General features: G+C 56.0%; 1 protein-coding gene across 6 annotated transcripts in view; it reads left to right on the top strand.

Annotated features, from left to right (window-relative positions):
- The window catches only part of COL27A1 (collagen type XXVII alpha 1 chain), a 140,401-nt gene that overhangs the window by 40,681 nt on the left and 82,909 nt on the right, over positions 1-16,811 (top strand). For 4 of the 6 annotated variants that reach the window (XM_047829186.1, XM_047829187.1, XM_047829183.1 and 1 more), the window contains 5 exons: positions 4,258-4,302; positions 4,933-4,986; positions 5,449-5,493; positions 8,355-8,408; positions 9,298-9,334. In XM_047829186.1, the coding sequence (XP_047685142.1) occupies positions 4,258-4,302; positions 4,933-4,986; positions 5,449-5,493; positions 8,355-8,408; positions 9,298-9,334 (235 nt within the window). Of the gene's footprint in view, positions 1-4,257; positions 4,303-4,932; positions 4,987-5,448; positions 5,494-8,354; positions 8,409-9,297; positions 9,343-16,811 lie in introns of all 6 variants that reach the window. The other 2 variants (XM_047829185.1, XM_047829184.1) reach the window with 1 other exon arrangement.

Raw genomic sequence — 16,811 nt, 5'->3', positions numbered from 1 at the left:
ATCCTTTCTGTTAAATGGGGCTGTGTCTGCTGAGGCGATAGAGAAGTTTCGTGAGGAGTTTGCCGGAGCGCTAAGCAAGTATGGTGAGTTCCATTTTACTGCAGGAGAAGTTGGGACCTTGCACACACTGAGGTGGAGCCCGGAGGAATGGCTGAGGTCTAGGCACGCGTTGCTCCCCAGGACCCCCAGGCAAAAGCAGGACCCCCCGCCTCCACCCTCCCTGCCCAAAGCCCAAATAGCATCCCGGCCGACGGGGAGACTGTCTGCAGCAACAGTGAGGTGATGTCTGGTTTCTCCTTGTGCGTTGTAAGCAATGATTAATCTGGCTCCCCAACCAAAATATAGACCGAGTTCTATTATAAACACGGGTCCTGTGGAGACCCGCCTGCTGGGCAGCCAGAGGCCCCTTACAGATTCCGTGGTCCCTGGAGCTCCCCCGAAGCATCTGCTCTCCCCTAGTACCAGCCACGCACCTATCGCACACGGGGAAATCACTGCCCGTGGGTCCACCTTGCGGTTACTGCCCACCCCGTAATTGCTGGGGCCCAGGAGAAGATAATGGCTTAGATTCTTCCAGGTCCTGGGGCCCTGTCATTTGAAGCTATTTGGCTGGCCCCAGCTTGGTAAACAGTGTCAAGGTACTTCCAGGGAGCATAGGAACCTCCCCCACCCTCACCCCATGCCTTGGCTGTGCTCAGTCTCTGCTGCTCTCAGCCAGACAGGAGAAATGGGTGTTCACGACAATGTTCAAGGCCCTTTAGGGTGCGATGATTGGGACAGACCTAGGAATTGTGGCCTTTTGGACAAAGCACAGCCCAGTGGGTCTCGAGTCCTAGGGAACAGTCTGGGCTTGGCCATAACTTGCTAAGTAACCTTGGCCAAGTCCCTTCCCTCTGGGAAGTTTCTCAGGCCTGTCCAATGACAAAGGTGGTCAAATTGATGGCTTAGGTCCCTTTCACCTCAGATATTCCAGGGTTCCACGACCATCTTCTGTCCTAGTAATGCTGCAATGATCCATATGCTCTATCCCGGGGATGAGGGTCTGTAAGGGGGTCTTTCCTTCTGTAGCCCTGTGGCTCTTCTAGGTGGGCCTTGGGCCTCGGTAAGTATGTCTTATCCCATGATTGGGTGGTTAGGATATAGAGATTGGAGTCACAGCCTGGCATTGCCCCTGGGAAGCTGTGTAGCCTCAGGAAAGTCTCTTCACCTCTCTGAGTCTGTTTATTCATCTGGCAAGTGTGCCTTGTAATTCTTACTTGCTAGGGGGTGATTGCAAGGAGTTGATGAACGGATGTATTTATTTAAGGCTTTAGTACCAGGCCAGGCAAAGGGCAGGTCACTGCCCACGTCCCTGAAGATCATTCATTTCCTTTTTTCTGTGTCCTGAGTAAAGGGTTTACTTGAAATCTTCTGAGATTTCACTAGTGGTCCTTCTCTGCCGAAGTGTTGCTTTCTGGCAATTTCTTTCTGGCTGCAGGGGAAGCCAAAAGAGCTGGTGATGCTCAGGGACTCCCTGGTTCCCTTTCATGGTTCTCTTGGGATCTTTGCCCTGTGATTGCATTGGCTCTTTGCAGCAACCCGAGGCCGGCTGAGAATGGCAGAGTGAGGCTCAGAGAAGGCAGTTGCCTGAGTGGAATCACACAGCCTGAGCTCAAGACTCGATTCCGCTCTTCGTGAGCAGGGCTTTGCTTGCTCTTCCTCATGTGCAAGTTCCAAGTGGAGAGAGGCTAATAAAGGCGACTACATGTGTCATATTATGACACGTCCCTGCTCCAAATCCCCCTGTGAGTTGCTGCCATCCTAATGCATTCTGCGCTCTGGCTTCTGGCCTCTTCTTAACCACCACCTTCCAGCCTCACCCCTCACCCGTTCTGCTCCAGTCACATAGATCTTGTTCTTCCTCAAACCCACTGGAGAGCATTCTTGCCTCAGGTCTTTAGCACCTGCTGTTCCCTCTGCTTGGAACACCTTTCCGCCCAGAGCTAGCTCAGCTCATTTACCTCTTCGAGCAGCCTGCCCTGCTGCCCACCTGCTGTCCCACTCTGTCCCCAACACAGCCTCTCTCTGTCGTCTGACTCTGCTCACTTTTCTTCATAGTGCTCGTCATGAGCATGGGTGCACCATTTTTAAAATTTTTATTTTTAATCATGGTAAAAACCATACCACATAAAATTTACCACCTTAACCATGTTTAATGGTGCAGTTCAGTAGTTCTAAGTACATTCACATCACGGTGGAACCCAACTCCAGACCTTTCCGTCTTGCAAAACTGAAACTCTCCGCCCACGGACACAACAACTCCTTATTTGCCCCTCCTGCAGACATTATCTTTTATATTTATTTGTTTTTATATCACCTTAATTAGACCATAAACTCCATTAAGGCAAAGGATGTTGTCTTCTCACTCACCCCATGCCTACAGTGGTACCAGTGCATGGAAGTTCAGTGTTCGTCGAATAAATGAATGAAATAGGAAGGTCATGATGGTAACAGCAGCTGGTCTTTACAGGGCCCTTGAATTCAACCCCAGACACGGTGCTGGGTACTTTCCACACGTGTCATGTGACCCATAGGCCAACCCTTATATTTCCATTTCCAAAAGAGGAAAGCAAAGCTCAGAGAGGTGACCTCAGTGGCTCCAGCTCGTAGGGCCATCCAGTAGCGAGGCAAGATGGTTCCAGATCAGCCCGAAACGAGAGATCTTAGCCACTCTGCATGCGAGCCACCGGCTGCAGCCTATGCTTCTGTTTGCTCAATGGGAGAAAGACCATGTGCCCAGGGTAGAAAACTCTCCCATGTTGCATCAACCTCATGGGCCCCAAATGAGATGTAATCATATCGCTGAGCAGTCCTGAGGTATGAGTAGGTGCAGGAGGAATGCTTGTAAACTCCCCAAACGTCTTGGATCAAACCAACTCTGCTGTTTGTAATTAAGAGTCCTGCTTCCCGGGGGCTTGCGGGTGGTGCTGAGTGTGTGTGTGTGTGTGTGTGCGTGTGTGTGTACATGCATGAACTGTACATGCCCGAGGTGGCCTCGGGTGTCAGAAGGAGCCCGCGGTGAGTGTGAACCCTCTGCTTCTTAGCAGTGGGACTCAGAGCAAGTTCTTGGGGCTTAGTTTTCTCCTCTGTAAAATGGAGATGGGAATCCCTGCCTTCCCCTGCCCCACACCTCGTCTGGCTGTCATAAGGGCCAGAGGAGGTCATGGAGGTGTAGTCTTGGGTGAACAGGAGTGCACAGAGGGGGTCCACAGGCTTCATCTCGTTTATCACCCTCTGGGGGAGCCGCAGAACGTTGGAGTTCTCAAACACCAGAGCTAACACCCTTGGCTAAGGTCCAGAGAAGGCTAGAAACCCACCAGGGTTGCACAGCAGATGAGGGCTAGTGTCTGCACCAAGCCCTGGGCTCTCTGTGTAAGGGGGCCTAATGGAGATCTGTGTGGCTGCCCTCTCTGAAATGGAAACCCTTGCTTCGTCTTATTTTACAGCTGCTCTAAGGCGATGGAAGCTTGAAGTCTGGGGTTTCCCTTCAGAGAGCCCCTAAGTCTTAGGACATGGCTCGAGTGGTTCATCCCTAGGGCCACGTGAAAGCACACACTTGTTTGATTCTCGATCTAGACACCTGGCCGTGGACCACGGGGACAGAGGGTCAGGGTTAGTACTCGCTCGTTGCCGGAGTCCTTCAGGCATTTGGGTGGCCTCTTCCTCCCCGGAATGAGAGCTGGGACCAGCGGGTTAATGTATTTTGGTTAATGTATTTGGTCGGTATGTGTGAGATCTTTTCTGATAGGGGGCTTGTGAGGAGGGGCAGGTCTTGACCCAGATCCCAGCATTACATGGTGGTTGAGCATATCCCAGACCTGAAGGTCCTAATTGGCCCACCCTTCCCTTGAGAAATCACTCCACCCTGGCTTTGGACGGGCTCACCCCTGTGCAGATTTGGAAAGGATGGTTGGGATACAGCATCACTCCACTACACGTGCCGTATCCCAGTTCTGCTCCCAAAGCCCGCCCAAAGGGTGAACAACTCTACTGATGGCTCCTGGTCTGAGAGCAATTGGTGGCAGAGGAAACCGCAGCAACCTACCAACCTTGATGGACATATGTCCATTCGCTGGTCGCTGAACCCACACTGCACCCCTGCTGACGTCCACGAGCAGGCAGTGCTGAAAAGGCAGGCAGGGAGGCTGGGCCTCTGCCATCCGGTCCACAGGCCCAGGGGTGCCTTCCCCAGGCTGATGTCATTTCTTCCCCCCACAGGGACACAAGGGCTATCCTGGACCGGCGGGGCACCCTGGAGAACAGGTGAGGGCCGCGGCCTCAGCTCTGCCCTGTTTGCTCTCCACCCGCTCCAGCCCCTGCCTGCCCCTGGCCTCCTCCCCGGCCCCGTTCCATGAGTGAGCCCCAGAGCCAGGCAGCTCTGCCTCCCATCCTGCTGGGGCCCCAACCCTACCCCACCTCTCCCCCAGCCACAGCTGCCTGAAGGGGCTGGAGTCCACGCCGGCCTGGCGTTGGCATGAGCCACTCGACTCCAGTTAGAGCCATGAATAGCTGGCCTGTTCCGGGCGATGTTAGGGGATATTATACATGTCGCCACGGGGTTTGCAGGAATTTCGGCTGTGCTGGCCCAAGTCAAACAGCAGCCCCTGCCAGCGTGGGAGAGCCAGCCAGGGCTCCTCAGAGCTTTCTCAGTCCTGGGCTGCTAGCACAGGGGGTTTTGTCCTTCTGAGCTGGTCTGACCGGTTTCACAGAGGGGTGGGCTGGGGGGGGGGTGCGGGTTGTGCAGCAGGCTGGTGGCTTCCCCTTCCTCCTGATTCATCTCACATTCCTGCCCTTCTCTTTGTCCATTGTAAGCCTCAGTCTCCCACAGCCCCCCAGACTCAGAGCTGGGCAAGGTCCTCTCCTTTCCTTATGTTTCTCTTCGTTCCTTTACAGGGGCAGCCAGGACCTGAGGGCAGCCCAGGGGCCAAAGGTTACCCTGGCAGGCAGGTGCAGTATATGGCTTCTGGAAGCTCGGTGGCCATGGTGGTGTGGAGATGGCCACGGGCGCCCCCCCCAGGCAGAGGGAGGCGGCAGGCTGGGGGCTGAGGAGCTGCGCCCGCCGGGTGGGCACTGAAGAAAGGGCTGTTCAGGGGGCTGGACCAAGGAACCCTCTCTTTGAAGGCAGTAGGGCACAGGTTGCTCAAAGAGAACAGAAGAAAGGCCTCTGGTGCTGTGGGGGTGGGGCTCCAGAGGCTCCTCCTACTCAGTCCCCCTCCCCCCCACCTCCGGCCACTCCCTGGGACTCTGGCGAAGAGGTGGGGGCCTCAGGGTGAAGACCGCAGGTCTAAGCCCACTCTCCTTCTACAGAGGGGGCAGCTGAGGCCCAGAGGAGACAGGATTTGCCCTGGGTTGTTGGCAGCAGGTAGGACGTTTCCATATGTCCTTGCCCCTCTGTGTTTTATGTTACAGGGGTTACCCGGACCGGTAGGAGACCCTGGCCCCAAAGGCAGCCGGGTAAGTGGGCTTTGGCAAGTGCCACTCAGGTGGGGCCCTGGGAGGTCAGTACCCGCCCCCCTAGCAGTCCTGATGGGAGGTCAGGGCTGTGGGGTCTCTACACAGTGTCTGCCAGGGGGGCTGGGGCTCTGTCCTCGCACCTGAGTGCTCTCTGGAGAGCAGAGGGCGGCAGGGCGGGCAGGTGATGGGGGATCCTTGAGCCAGGTAAGCCGCTTGGCTCTCGTGCCAGGCAGACTGGGCAGCAAAGGTTCTGCTGGGTGCTCGGCCAGGGCCCGGCTGCCACAACAAGGCCCGGGCTGGCCATGCCCCCCAGCATATCCCAAGTGCTAGGTGACCTAAGTTAGGGCTACTTCGTCGCCATTAGAATCCTCAGAGGCCTCTCTCCCGCTCCCCTCCTGACTGAGGTCTGGGGAGACCACCCTCTTTTAGAGAGCAGGGGTGGCTGATGGGTGATGCTGCTCAGGCCCGGAGGCTAATGGAACATCTGCTCTCCCTCTTCTGGAGCAAACCCGGAGTAGCCAGCAGCCTCACTTTGCCCATCTTTACAATGGGAGCGACATCCGTTCCTACCTCGAGCATAGTTATGGAGATACCAGGAATTTGGAAGCAAGTACTACTGAAGAGGGGCAGCGGGTGGGGGCTCCCAAGTGGGCTGTGGGCCATGGAGAGAAGGTTCTGGGTGCACTGAATGAGGGCAAATGGAGTTTGAAAGATGAAGAGATGATATGGTGGAATCCCATTGTCTACATACAAGGAAACTGGGTTCATGGTCAGGACGTGGCGCCCCCATTTACTCTGCATGCCTACAGCGGGGCTGGGATGGGGACCCGGTGTCCTGAGGGCTAGACTTGCTGCCTCTCAAAGAATGCTCAGCAGATGGGTCACACAACCCTCGGTCAGGCCGGGTCAGGTGTGATGTGGCCTCCACTCCTGAGCCAAAGCTGTTTATGGCCACAGTCTGGACCTTAATCCGCGGGGCTGACATGTGGCTGTTAGAGCATCTGGGAGGTGGGCAAGGTCCTCGTTGTGTGATGATATCGGTGACGATGTTGATGGTGCTGGTGACAGCGGGGGCCGCGGAGGCTCCTGTCCTGGGATGCTGGGCCTCCTTTCCTTCATCCAGCTGTTCCCATGCACCGTGGCCCCAGGGGCAAGCTGATGACATCTGGGGCTGCTTGCTGTTGGCCATGCTGATGGCATCTTGAGACCACATGTGGGGAGAGAGCTGATCTGGCCCCAGCACCCCGCTCTCTGGGTCACAGGGCGCTGGGCAGCCTGGATCAGCCGGGGCCACTCAAGCCACCCTCCCAACCCTGCCACCACCGGCCCCATATTTATAAAATAGAACGCAGGCTTTGGAATCCAGGCGGCTGGCTTTGAGACCTGCTGTGGCCCTCAGCAGCTGTGGGGTGCTGGGCAAGTTGCTGGACGTCTCTGAGCTCATTTTCTCATCTGTAAACCTGGGATATAGGCCCTGGTCGGCAGGATCAATAAGTGTCCCTCATTACAGTGATGGATATTTACCAGAATGCCAGGAAGGAGGCTCAGTGACCTCCTGACCTACTTGGGAAGAAGGGATGGGTGTGAGCCTGTGTGGGCTGCTCATTTGTGGGAGGCAGTGTAGCCGAGGGGTTAGGAGGCCTGCCCAGGAGGAGTCAGTTGACTCGAATTCAAATACTGGTTCTATCATAGTCCAGCCGTGTGACCCTGGGTGAGTCATTTCACTTCTGGGTCTAACTGTTCACACCTTTACAGGGGGCTGACTGGTAATGCCTGCTTCCGGGAAGCGGGCGTAGTGAGGACACGGTAGATGCTTCATTGCGTGCAAAGCCCCGAGAACTGGGCCTGGCACGTAGTTTGTGTTCAGCAAACGTTAGCTTTTGTTAGCGTTATCATTAAATCATTCCACAAACATCTAGAGAGTGCAGATAATGATAGGAGCTCTGGGCTGGGTCCCCTGCCCTTGAGAAGTTCCCAAGCTAATGAGGACATGAAACATGGACACAGATAATGAAGATACATCGGAGAAAGTGGTAAATCCTATTGACTGAGGAGCAAATGCGGTGTGTGGGTGGAGGGAAGAGATGGTTTCTGGCGTGGGGCAGCAGGGGTTGCTTGCTGGAGGAGAGAGAGCATTGGAGCTGGGCTTGGAAGGGATTGCTCTGCCGTCCCTGGGGTGGGCAGGGCAGGTGGAAGGTGCCTGGAATAGAGGCCGGAAGGTAGAAAATCAGGTGCATGCCAGGGCAGTGGGCTCCCGGCTCCACTGTGTGGCTACTTGTGTGGCTTCCTTGTCCGTCCACTGGGGGAGCAGACAGCCCGTGTGCGGTGTCCTTGGGTGCGTTGAATGCCGCGGCATACGTGTGCCGGGCGGGACATCGGCGTGCCGGAGTGGCAGCCGCTGGGACTGCTGGCGTTCAGGCAGCCATGGCTGGGTGTGAGCCCCGTGTCCAGGGCCTTTGAGGCCTGGGAGGAGGCATCGCAGGAGCCACCGGCAGACGGCAGGGTCCCTCAGAGCGGTGGAACCTGCTACCGCTCTAGCCTCTAACCCAGCCAAGAGCTTCCTTTCTGCAGGTCCGGGAGCCCCGGTGCGGGGCGGGCCTCCCCGCCGCGAGCGCCCGCGCCCTTCCCTGGCGTGAGGGTATGTGCCTTTGGACTACATCGTGGAAGCCAGCACCATGCAGTCCATGGGCATATACACTTGCCTCAAGGCCTGTGTCATCGAGGAGCCACGGGAGCCGCCGCTGCCACCAGCGAGGAAGAGGAGCCTGGGCGTGGGAGGGCAGTGAGGGGCTGCGGGGACGGGTCGGGCCAGCCACACCCCACCGCTCGGTCCCTCTGACCCCCTACCTGCTCTTTCCTAGGGCTACATTGGACTCCCAGGGCTCTTCGGCCTGCCGGGGTCTGATGGAGAGAGAGTGAGTATGCCTTCTCTGTTTACCTCCCACCCACCTACCGGCTCCCTCTTCCGGGAGAAGTCCTGGAGTCCCTCCTGGAGGAGATGCCCTTGAGTTGAATAGGAGTCTGCCAAGGGGTCAAGTCAGGGCAGACACCTTCCATACATAAAGGGATGGTGTGTGCAAAGTCCGGGGAGGTATGATAACTTGGCAAGTTTAACGGTCCACACAGTCGAAGCTCTGAGCGCGAGGCCGGAGTGGTAGGAGACAGGTTGGATGGAGCACCTGGGCAAAGTTGTACGGGCGGTCAGGGCCGAGGTCAGGAAGGAGGCTCGATTCTGAGAGCCTGGAGAGCTTCTGAAGGGCTTTCAGCAAACGAGAAATGGGCCCACTTTATATTTCAGACCAAGTGTCTGCAAACTGGGGCATGTGGGCCAGATCCTGCCAGCCGTCTGCTTTTATAAAGTGTTCTTGGACACGGCCATACTCCTATGGTTACCCGTCGTCTACAGTTACGTGTACTCGTGGTGCAATGGCAGAGACCCCATGGCCCGCAGGCCTCGGCACCTTCCTCCCCGTCCCTCCCAGCCTCAGCCCGTATTTGGGATCCCACTTGTAACCTCACCAGCCACCAAGACCTCGGGAGGGCAGCGGGAGCACCTGCTCAATACCAGGAACGCTGGGTGTTCTCCTAGGCATCTCCCCAGCCCGGGCCCATGCAGCCCCCAACCCCGTAGAGCGTAAGGACCATCCCTCTGACCTGCACGTAACTGGCACCTGCCGTGTGCGGCCTTGTGCACGAGGTCGTCCGCGACTTCCTCTCGTGGGTGGCTCTGGGGCCAGTTTGGGGCAACACTGGTTGTCCCCTGTGGAATTCTGCTCTGATCTCTTCCCTGTCTCTCCCCTACAGGGCCTGCCTGGCGTTCCTGGCAAGAGGGGCAAGATGGGTAGGCCGGTAAAGATTTTCCGTGTCTATTATGCAGACTCTATGGGTGAATCTGACTTCCCGTCCACCTGCAGCGTGGGCGCTCTCTGCTTCTGTCTGCCCCGCCACTGCTCTGCTTTGAGTGTGTGGGCCAGCATGTGGGGCTGTCTGGGCCTTGTGTCCCCACTGCCAGAACACTGGCCAGCTGCTGCCTGGCTGGAGCTGGGGGGTGCCATGGCTCTGGGCCCCTCCCGGATGGTGCATCTGTGTGTATGTGTGTAACCGTTGCTGTGCAGTGTGGTCCTGGGTCTGGGGGCTTCTTTTGTGTGGCTTACTAGTGTCCATGGGCCTGCTCAGACTGGGGGATCATGGCTAGACCAGCGTCTGCGCCCCTGTCAAGGAAAACCCTCAGTCTCCAAGCTGTCTTGGGGTGGCCAGTGTTACTCGTGTGCACACAAGGCCAGAGGGCGGTGGGGTGTGTGGGTAGGCTCGCAACAGGTGTGACCCCAAGAGGGGCTGGCAGTAACCTCCAGTTCACCGGCTTTGCCCAGGATTCTCCACTGTGGCAGGAAATTGTCTTCCCCTTCGTAGGGCATCTGCGGGGCAGGAAGAGAAAGCCAAGGCCCAGAGAGGTTAAGTAACTTGCCCACAGTTTCACAGTCAACAACAGAACCGGGATTCTAACAATTCCATTAGTCTCCAGGGCTTCTGATCTCAATGGTGGATCAAGACAGCTTCTCAGATTCACTGGCTGGTAGTAATGGTGTAAAAAGTGAATGCCCTAGAATCTTCACCAGATGGGCAAGACGTTAATTCCAATGATCCCCATTACTCACAAGGGTAAACTGAGGCTCCCCCGTGAGGTGGAGTGATATATCCGGTGTCCTTGCTGCCAACTAAGGGAGACCCTGGACTATAATTGAGGCATATTTCTTTCAGGCTAACCTCTGTTGGCGGCTTAAGGCCCTTTGTGGCCGCCTACAGTGTAATCCCTAGACTCGGAAGCATTGTCAGCTTGGGGTCTGGGCTTCCTTCTGCTGGTGGTTGATGGAGAAGGGACTGTGGAAGAGGTTAGAACTTGACAGGTGGCTGGAAGGGGGCCAGGAGCACTCAGTGGTGCCCAGAAAGGGCACATCTGTGATCCTGGGGTTGACGTGCATGTTCATGGGCAACTTACCTGTTGTAGTATATGGATCTGGACACTCTGGGGCCAAGTGAGGTATATAAAGGGAAGCAAGATCCAGGTCCTGTCTCTAGGACTAGAGGGAAATCTCACCCTCAGACCTAGACCTCCCTATGGCCAACAGCCCCTCCGTGCCCTGAGGTCTCACACCTGACACCTGGATCTGGGCAAAGGAGTAGCACATGATGCTTCTGGCTTCAGGACAAGGACCTGATGTCTGTGAGGGTTGGGCTGGCGTCTGGATCTGCTCCTCAAGCTAGGTGACCTTGGGCAAGGAGACCAATCCATCCATCCATTCATCCAGCCATCCATCCATCCATCCATCCATCCACCCAGTGAATATTAAGTATATACTGTGGGCCAGGCACTGTAGTTAGTGCTGAGCAGTGAGCAAGACAAAGTTCCCATTTTCATGGGCAGACAGACAGACAACGATTGAACAAGAGAATGAACAATGAAAGAATGAATGTCAGATGGTGCCTAGTGTTAAGACAAAGTAGGGTAGGGAGACGGGGGTACAGACTAGTAGATAATTTGATCTAGGAATCCTTACTTCCTGAGAAACCTGAATAAAGTGAGAATGGGAGCCCTGTGGCTACCTGGGGAAGAGCTTTCCAGGTTTACAGAACAGTAGGTGCAAAGGCCCTGGGGCATTGTTGGCTCAAAGCCTCTGCACTACAGTTTTCCCAGGTGAGAAATAGGGAAAATAGCTTTTAGCTCATGAGGTCTTTATGCTATGCTCCTCACATAGTAAATGCTCCGTCAGAGTGGCAGCCATTGTTCCTGTTTGGAGTTTCATGGGTGGCTGAGGCTCTCCGCGCCTTGTCCCTTTGAACCAATGGCTTTACCTCTCTGGGCCTGTTTTCCCAGAGTTTAAGTTGCAGGGTAGGGCCAGTTTACTTACTTCGATTATCTCAGCTGGGCCCTGTCCCATCACCCAGGCCTGCCTCCAGAGCCATCCATGAGGAGTTTGCTCAGATTCTCTCCCGGGAGCCTGACAGAGGACCAGGCATTGCCACTTCCTAGATACGGAGCTCGAAGCTCAGGGGGTGGATGATGTGGCCAAGGTCTGGGGCTTTGGAGAGTCATTGCTGGGCTGGGATGGGGCAACCAGAGCCTTCCCCTCTTGCCCCAAGTGTTGCTATCGAGTGAATGGATTCCGGAGTCCCCTGAGCATAGAGGAGGCAAGACCCTTGAAAACCCCGGGCATGCTGTGGCTTCTTCTCCACCCCGCCCACCCTACGACGACAGGGACTGCCAGCAGGGCCATGCCTCAGCTGCCCCTTCCACCTCCCCCTTTTTCCTCCTTCTAGTGGCCCCTTCTCCCTGCCACGTACCTGTTTGCTCCTTGGAGCTGAAAGCCGGGCAGCGCGTGGCCGAGAAGGCAGCACCGGGTCTGAGGTGCTCAGTGCCGTTTTCCTACGTGCGTGTGAGACAAGGCCGCTCATTCATTTCTCGGTCAACAAAACTTTATTGGACACCTACCATGCGCCAGGTGCTGGCGACAGAACATATAGTGAGAATGGTCCCCCCGAAAGCAACATTTTTTGAGGCCCTTTTACTTGCATGGTAGCTGAACTACATAGGATTCTCCCACCGATTCTTTGAGGTTAGATGGACTACACCCATTTTCCAGACTCGGAAACCAAGACTCAGTCAAAGCCGTTTGCTCAGAGACCCTCTGAGGCCTCGAGCTCCCGTAACAGACAATTCATTTCTTCTTCCTTGCTCCTCACCTTTCGCTTCCTAGGATTCTGCCCCGTCCTTCATGATGGGGGTGTTTCCTTGCACGGCAGTGTTGGGCATGGGTGGGAGGGACCCCCCCCTTCCTTCAGCAAAATAGTGCTATGGCCACACAGTCCCCCTGAGGGCCGTGAAAGGCCCCTTGGTCCTGGTCCAGCCACCATGACCGGCAAATCAGATCTGCATCAGATCTGACTTGATACGTATGCGATAGGACTTCATGTCACAGAGTCCCTTGGGCTTTGTCTCTGCTCGTGCCGGGCCTCTGAGTCTGCCATGCCCTCGGCCCATATGCTCCTTAAGTGGTCTTTAGGGACATCCCCCTGTGCTCCTGAGCCCTTGATCTGGCTGGTGGGCTGGGGGTCGGGGGAACTCCTTCTGCAAATTTCCTCCTGTCAAAGCTTTGGGCCGAGCGATTCCTCGGTATTTATTAGCAAGAGGAAATGTCAGGAGAATGAGCCGAAGTCCCTCATGCCAGATCGCAGCTGGCCTCATTTCTGGCAGGGCCGGTGATGATTTTGCTGCAGTTCATCTCTCTCCAGCAAGCAGAACAGCAGGCTTCATGCACACGGCCTCCTCGGCATCAGGTCAGGAAGGAGGGTGCGTGGCAATCTTTTGCTGATGGGGGCCGAGAAAGAGACAGTAGAGGTCAGAGCAGACCGGGGCCACAGGCACCTTAGTGATGAGCTGGCCCAACCTCTTTGTCAGACAGACATCGCTCAGAGAGGCCAGTGAGTTGCCCGAAGTCACACAGCAAGGTGAGTGGCAGAGTCAGGATTCAACCCCAGGACCCTTGCTTGCTCTTCACCTCATACTTCTCTCTGTGCTTGCATCTTTAACTCCAGAGGAAAGCTTAGTCTAAAGCTCTCGTCTCCTCACCTCTGCTAGAATGAAAAATGTGTTGTGGTTTTTCTGAGGAGGGGTCCGGATATTAAGATGTTACAAACTCGGCTGGAGCTGAAGGGGTTTCTCCTGGGCTGTCCCGTCTGGCACAGGGACCTTCACAGGTGGGACAAGGGTCTCTCACAGGAATTAGGAAGACACTGCAAGTGAGTCCTCTTGTCGGGCAGGCGCTCTGAATTCACCGTCAAGCCTGCTGGAGCGCCTGGCAAGGCCGGCCGCTGTTCATAGCGTGCCTCGTGGCCTCTGGCCGGGCCTGCAAGCCTGGTCGTATGTAGTGAGTCAGGCCGGCAGACCCCCAAGCTTACAGCTGGAAAGGCCCAAGCCTGGTTCCATCTCCTTGGCGTGTGGCTCAGGGACAACTGGGACTTGCCCAAGGCCACACGCCCATCTGGGGTGGGAAGGGCTTCTCCTGGGGTGAACTTTGGCTTCAGGGTCTTCTCAGTTCTCAGACTGTGGGGAGCAGGGAGCAAAGTGACTGAGGACTCATGTTTCCAGCTGGGGAAACTGAGGCCAAAACAGATGAAAGTTTTTAGCTGCGGTGGTGCTATGAGCTGGGGGGGTGTGGTCCCCAGGGTCCCATACTTGAGCTAGGGCCCCCTGGGGCTGTTGGTGACCCTGGAATCCTGGCGAGACCTTGACTCCCTTATCCCCTCCTTTGTTCCCTGGGGTGACCCTTCCTGGATGGGTTCCCTAGCGGATTCCAAAAGGGCAGGGTGAAAACATGCTCAGCATCGTGACCTCAAGGGGTCTAAGTCAGCACCCTTGAGGTGCACACGTGTTCTAGAAAAGACTACAGGCTGCTCAAAGTGTGGCAGGAAGGATGCAGGTTAGGCTCATACAGGAATTTCCCGACTGTGAAGAATCTCCACGTTGTAAAGAGGTCCCCGAGATCCTTCTGTGGGCTCTTCCGAGAGGTTATTCTGTATTCCCACTGTTGATGCAAACCCTAACTGCACGTGCTGGTGCAGTAGAGGTACGGGGACTGCATGACAGCATCTCAGCTCTTCAGGCCGGCTACGCCAGGTGAGTTGACAGAACTGACCATTTTGTAGGTCAGGGAGCTGAACCTTCGAGACATTAGCAGGACTTCAGATCCTGGAGGCTTCAGGCTTCCCTCTGCCCCTACAGCCCACCTCCTGGAGCAGACAGTTGGGCTAGACAGTGCCTGGAGACAGGGGAGTGGCTGAGGTGGCTCTCAGAGGCCTCCTGAGACCTTGGCATCCTGCCGCGGAGGTGGTGACAAGGACCACAGCCCCTTTGTTCACATCTATTCCTCCGAGTTGCTGTAGCTAAGACAGAATTTGGAGTCTCACCCCGGAGCCTGATTCTGTCTCCTCCTGGGCCTTGTTCTGCTCAAAGTACAAGGCGTCCAGTTCCCCGGGGGCCCCGACCTGGGGAAGTGGAGACACCACGTGGCTGGGGCCCCGGCAGGGCGCCGAGCTCATTCCTTGGGCCTCGGGCCAGGCTGCTGCAGCCAGCAGCTCAGGCCTGCGGAGGAAGGTCCCACTGCTGGCGGGCCGGGACTGCGTGCACTCCATGCACAAGGAGGCGCGGCCAGACAGAGGAAAGCAGAGGGGGAGGGAGGTGGGGCCACACGTCCAGCTTGGCGGCCGCCTCTCTGAGATCCAGAGGGGCCGGGCCCTGGGGCAAGTGCCAGAAATGGGGCATGTCTCCAGTAGTGGAGGGGTGAGGCAGGCTCGAGGGTGATGCGCCCTTGGGCACGCTCTGGGCCTTAGTTGCCCAGTGGTGCAGTGAGGTGTGAAAGTCAAGAACGGCTAGGCTCTTTCCATCTTGGATTTGTTGAAGCACCTCTAAAGCTCCCATCTTTCTTTTCTGACCATTATGCTCTTCGTTGCCTGTCTCAATGGGCGGCTGGAGTTTGCTCTTACTGCCACTGTTATGACCCTGCTGTCATCCCCCACTGGCTGTCCTCGGGCTGCTTTTTGTCTGCAGAAGTGCTTAACTTCGGGAGTTTGACCTTTCTGATGGTCTCTCCCTTGCTTATACTCCAGAGCTGTGCCACTGCCAGCAAGGGTCACCCTCCAGGAGACACCTCAGCTTCTCCTGTTTATCATCCCCATTGTACAGCAGAGAAAACTGAGGCTTGGGGAGACCTGTGGGTGGTGGAGCCAAGACTGGCATCCGATTGCTCTGCTTCCAAAGCCTCACGGGGGAGGCTACCCGGCAACTCGGTCCGAGGGGAGTTGTCGAGCCAGCCTCAAGTGGCCTCTAAATGCAGACCCGGGAGATTGACCCCTGCCTGGTGGCTGCTGGGTGTGACTATATTGGGCATTATAGCCACGATGTGTGCCCAGGGGATGCTGTCGATGTCCCCAGGCTGGGTGGCATTCCTGTGTATAGGGGGAGAGGCTCCTTCCTTTCGGGCTTCATCTAGGGGTTGGGACAAGTGTGCTTAGAGATCACATCCCCGCAGTCTAAGCAGGACAGTGGGTCAAGTGAGGGTCTGCCCAAGGTCACACAGCCAGCCTGGACGCAAGCCAGTGCTAGTCTCCAGACACTGGGCTTGGCAAGCAGAGCATGAACTTCCCGAGGCTGCCTGTCATGGGCCATGTGGAGTCGGCCAGGGACCTGGCTGGACAGCATTGCCCTTGTCCCTTGATGGACGGTCCTCCTCTCCTGCCAGGCCCCTAACCTCTGCCTCCAGAGGTGGAGGGAGAAACTCAATGCCTCCTGAAGGCTCCTCTTACCACAGCCCACTCAGCTGATGTCTCCTCTTCCAGGAGAGGAGAGGGATCTCCCTTACAGCATAACAAAGACGAGCTGGATTGAGGTGAGGGTAGAATTTGCCAGGGGGACCCCAAGGAGAGGAATCTTAGGTAGGATCAGATGTACCCCCACAAAGCCTTGACCTGGACGTGGGCCCGTAGACATGCACACAACCCCACCACTCTGTGAAACCAGATGAACACACATTCGAGCACCTTCTGTGCGTCGTGATCTGCCCGTGGCCAACTCCTACAAATGTAACATGACGGAGTTCAGAGAGGGGGGACCTGGGCTCCGTTGTGCCACAAACTTGCTTTCCTTTTCTGCTTTGCCTTCGCCACTTCCTCTCTGAGCCTGTTTCCCCATCTGTTAAATGGGACTGCTAACCTTTTCCTCAAGGGCAGATGTCAAAGGCAGAGGAAGTCTTGCATGTAAGGTGACTGGCTGGGCTGCAATCTCATGGTTATATCCCCGTGTCCTCCTTTGGGTGTCTGAAGGAAGCCGCACCTCCTGCAGGATGAATGCCAACTCTCTCTCACCCTTCTGATCCAAGAGGGCTCCCTGACAGAGGAGGGATCTGAGGGGGCATAGGACAGCTGGACAGGGCAAGGACAAAGACGTGGATACACACGCATTTCAAGGTCTCTTTGCTTGGCCAGGACAGACGTTGTCATTGGGTTTGGGGTTTGTCCTCAGGTTTAATCTACTCACTGGATTCCCTCAGTTGTGTTAGAAGCCAGACACAGATTACCCTCTGTGAGGAATCTTCACTGAACAGCTCAGGCATCCATTTGGTCAGAAAAAAAAAACAAAACAAAACATGTGCTGTGTTTTTTATTAAATTTCCCTGGAAAAACAATGATTTGAATTCAAGCAGGGGAGAAGAACAGGTTTCCCTAAATTCCAAGCTTGAGGACTTTCTTTTCCTTTTGAAGTAAAATGG

The sequence above is a fragment of the Prionailurus viverrinus genome, chromosome D4, assembly GCF_022837055.1.
Source record: "Prionailurus viverrinus isolate Anna chromosome D4, UM_Priviv_1.0, whole genome shotgun sequence".
NCBI lineage: Eukaryota > Metazoa > Chordata > Mammalia > Carnivora > Felidae > Prionailurus > Prionailurus viverrinus.
This window is presented reverse-complemented; position numbering and strand designations above follow the sequence as displayed.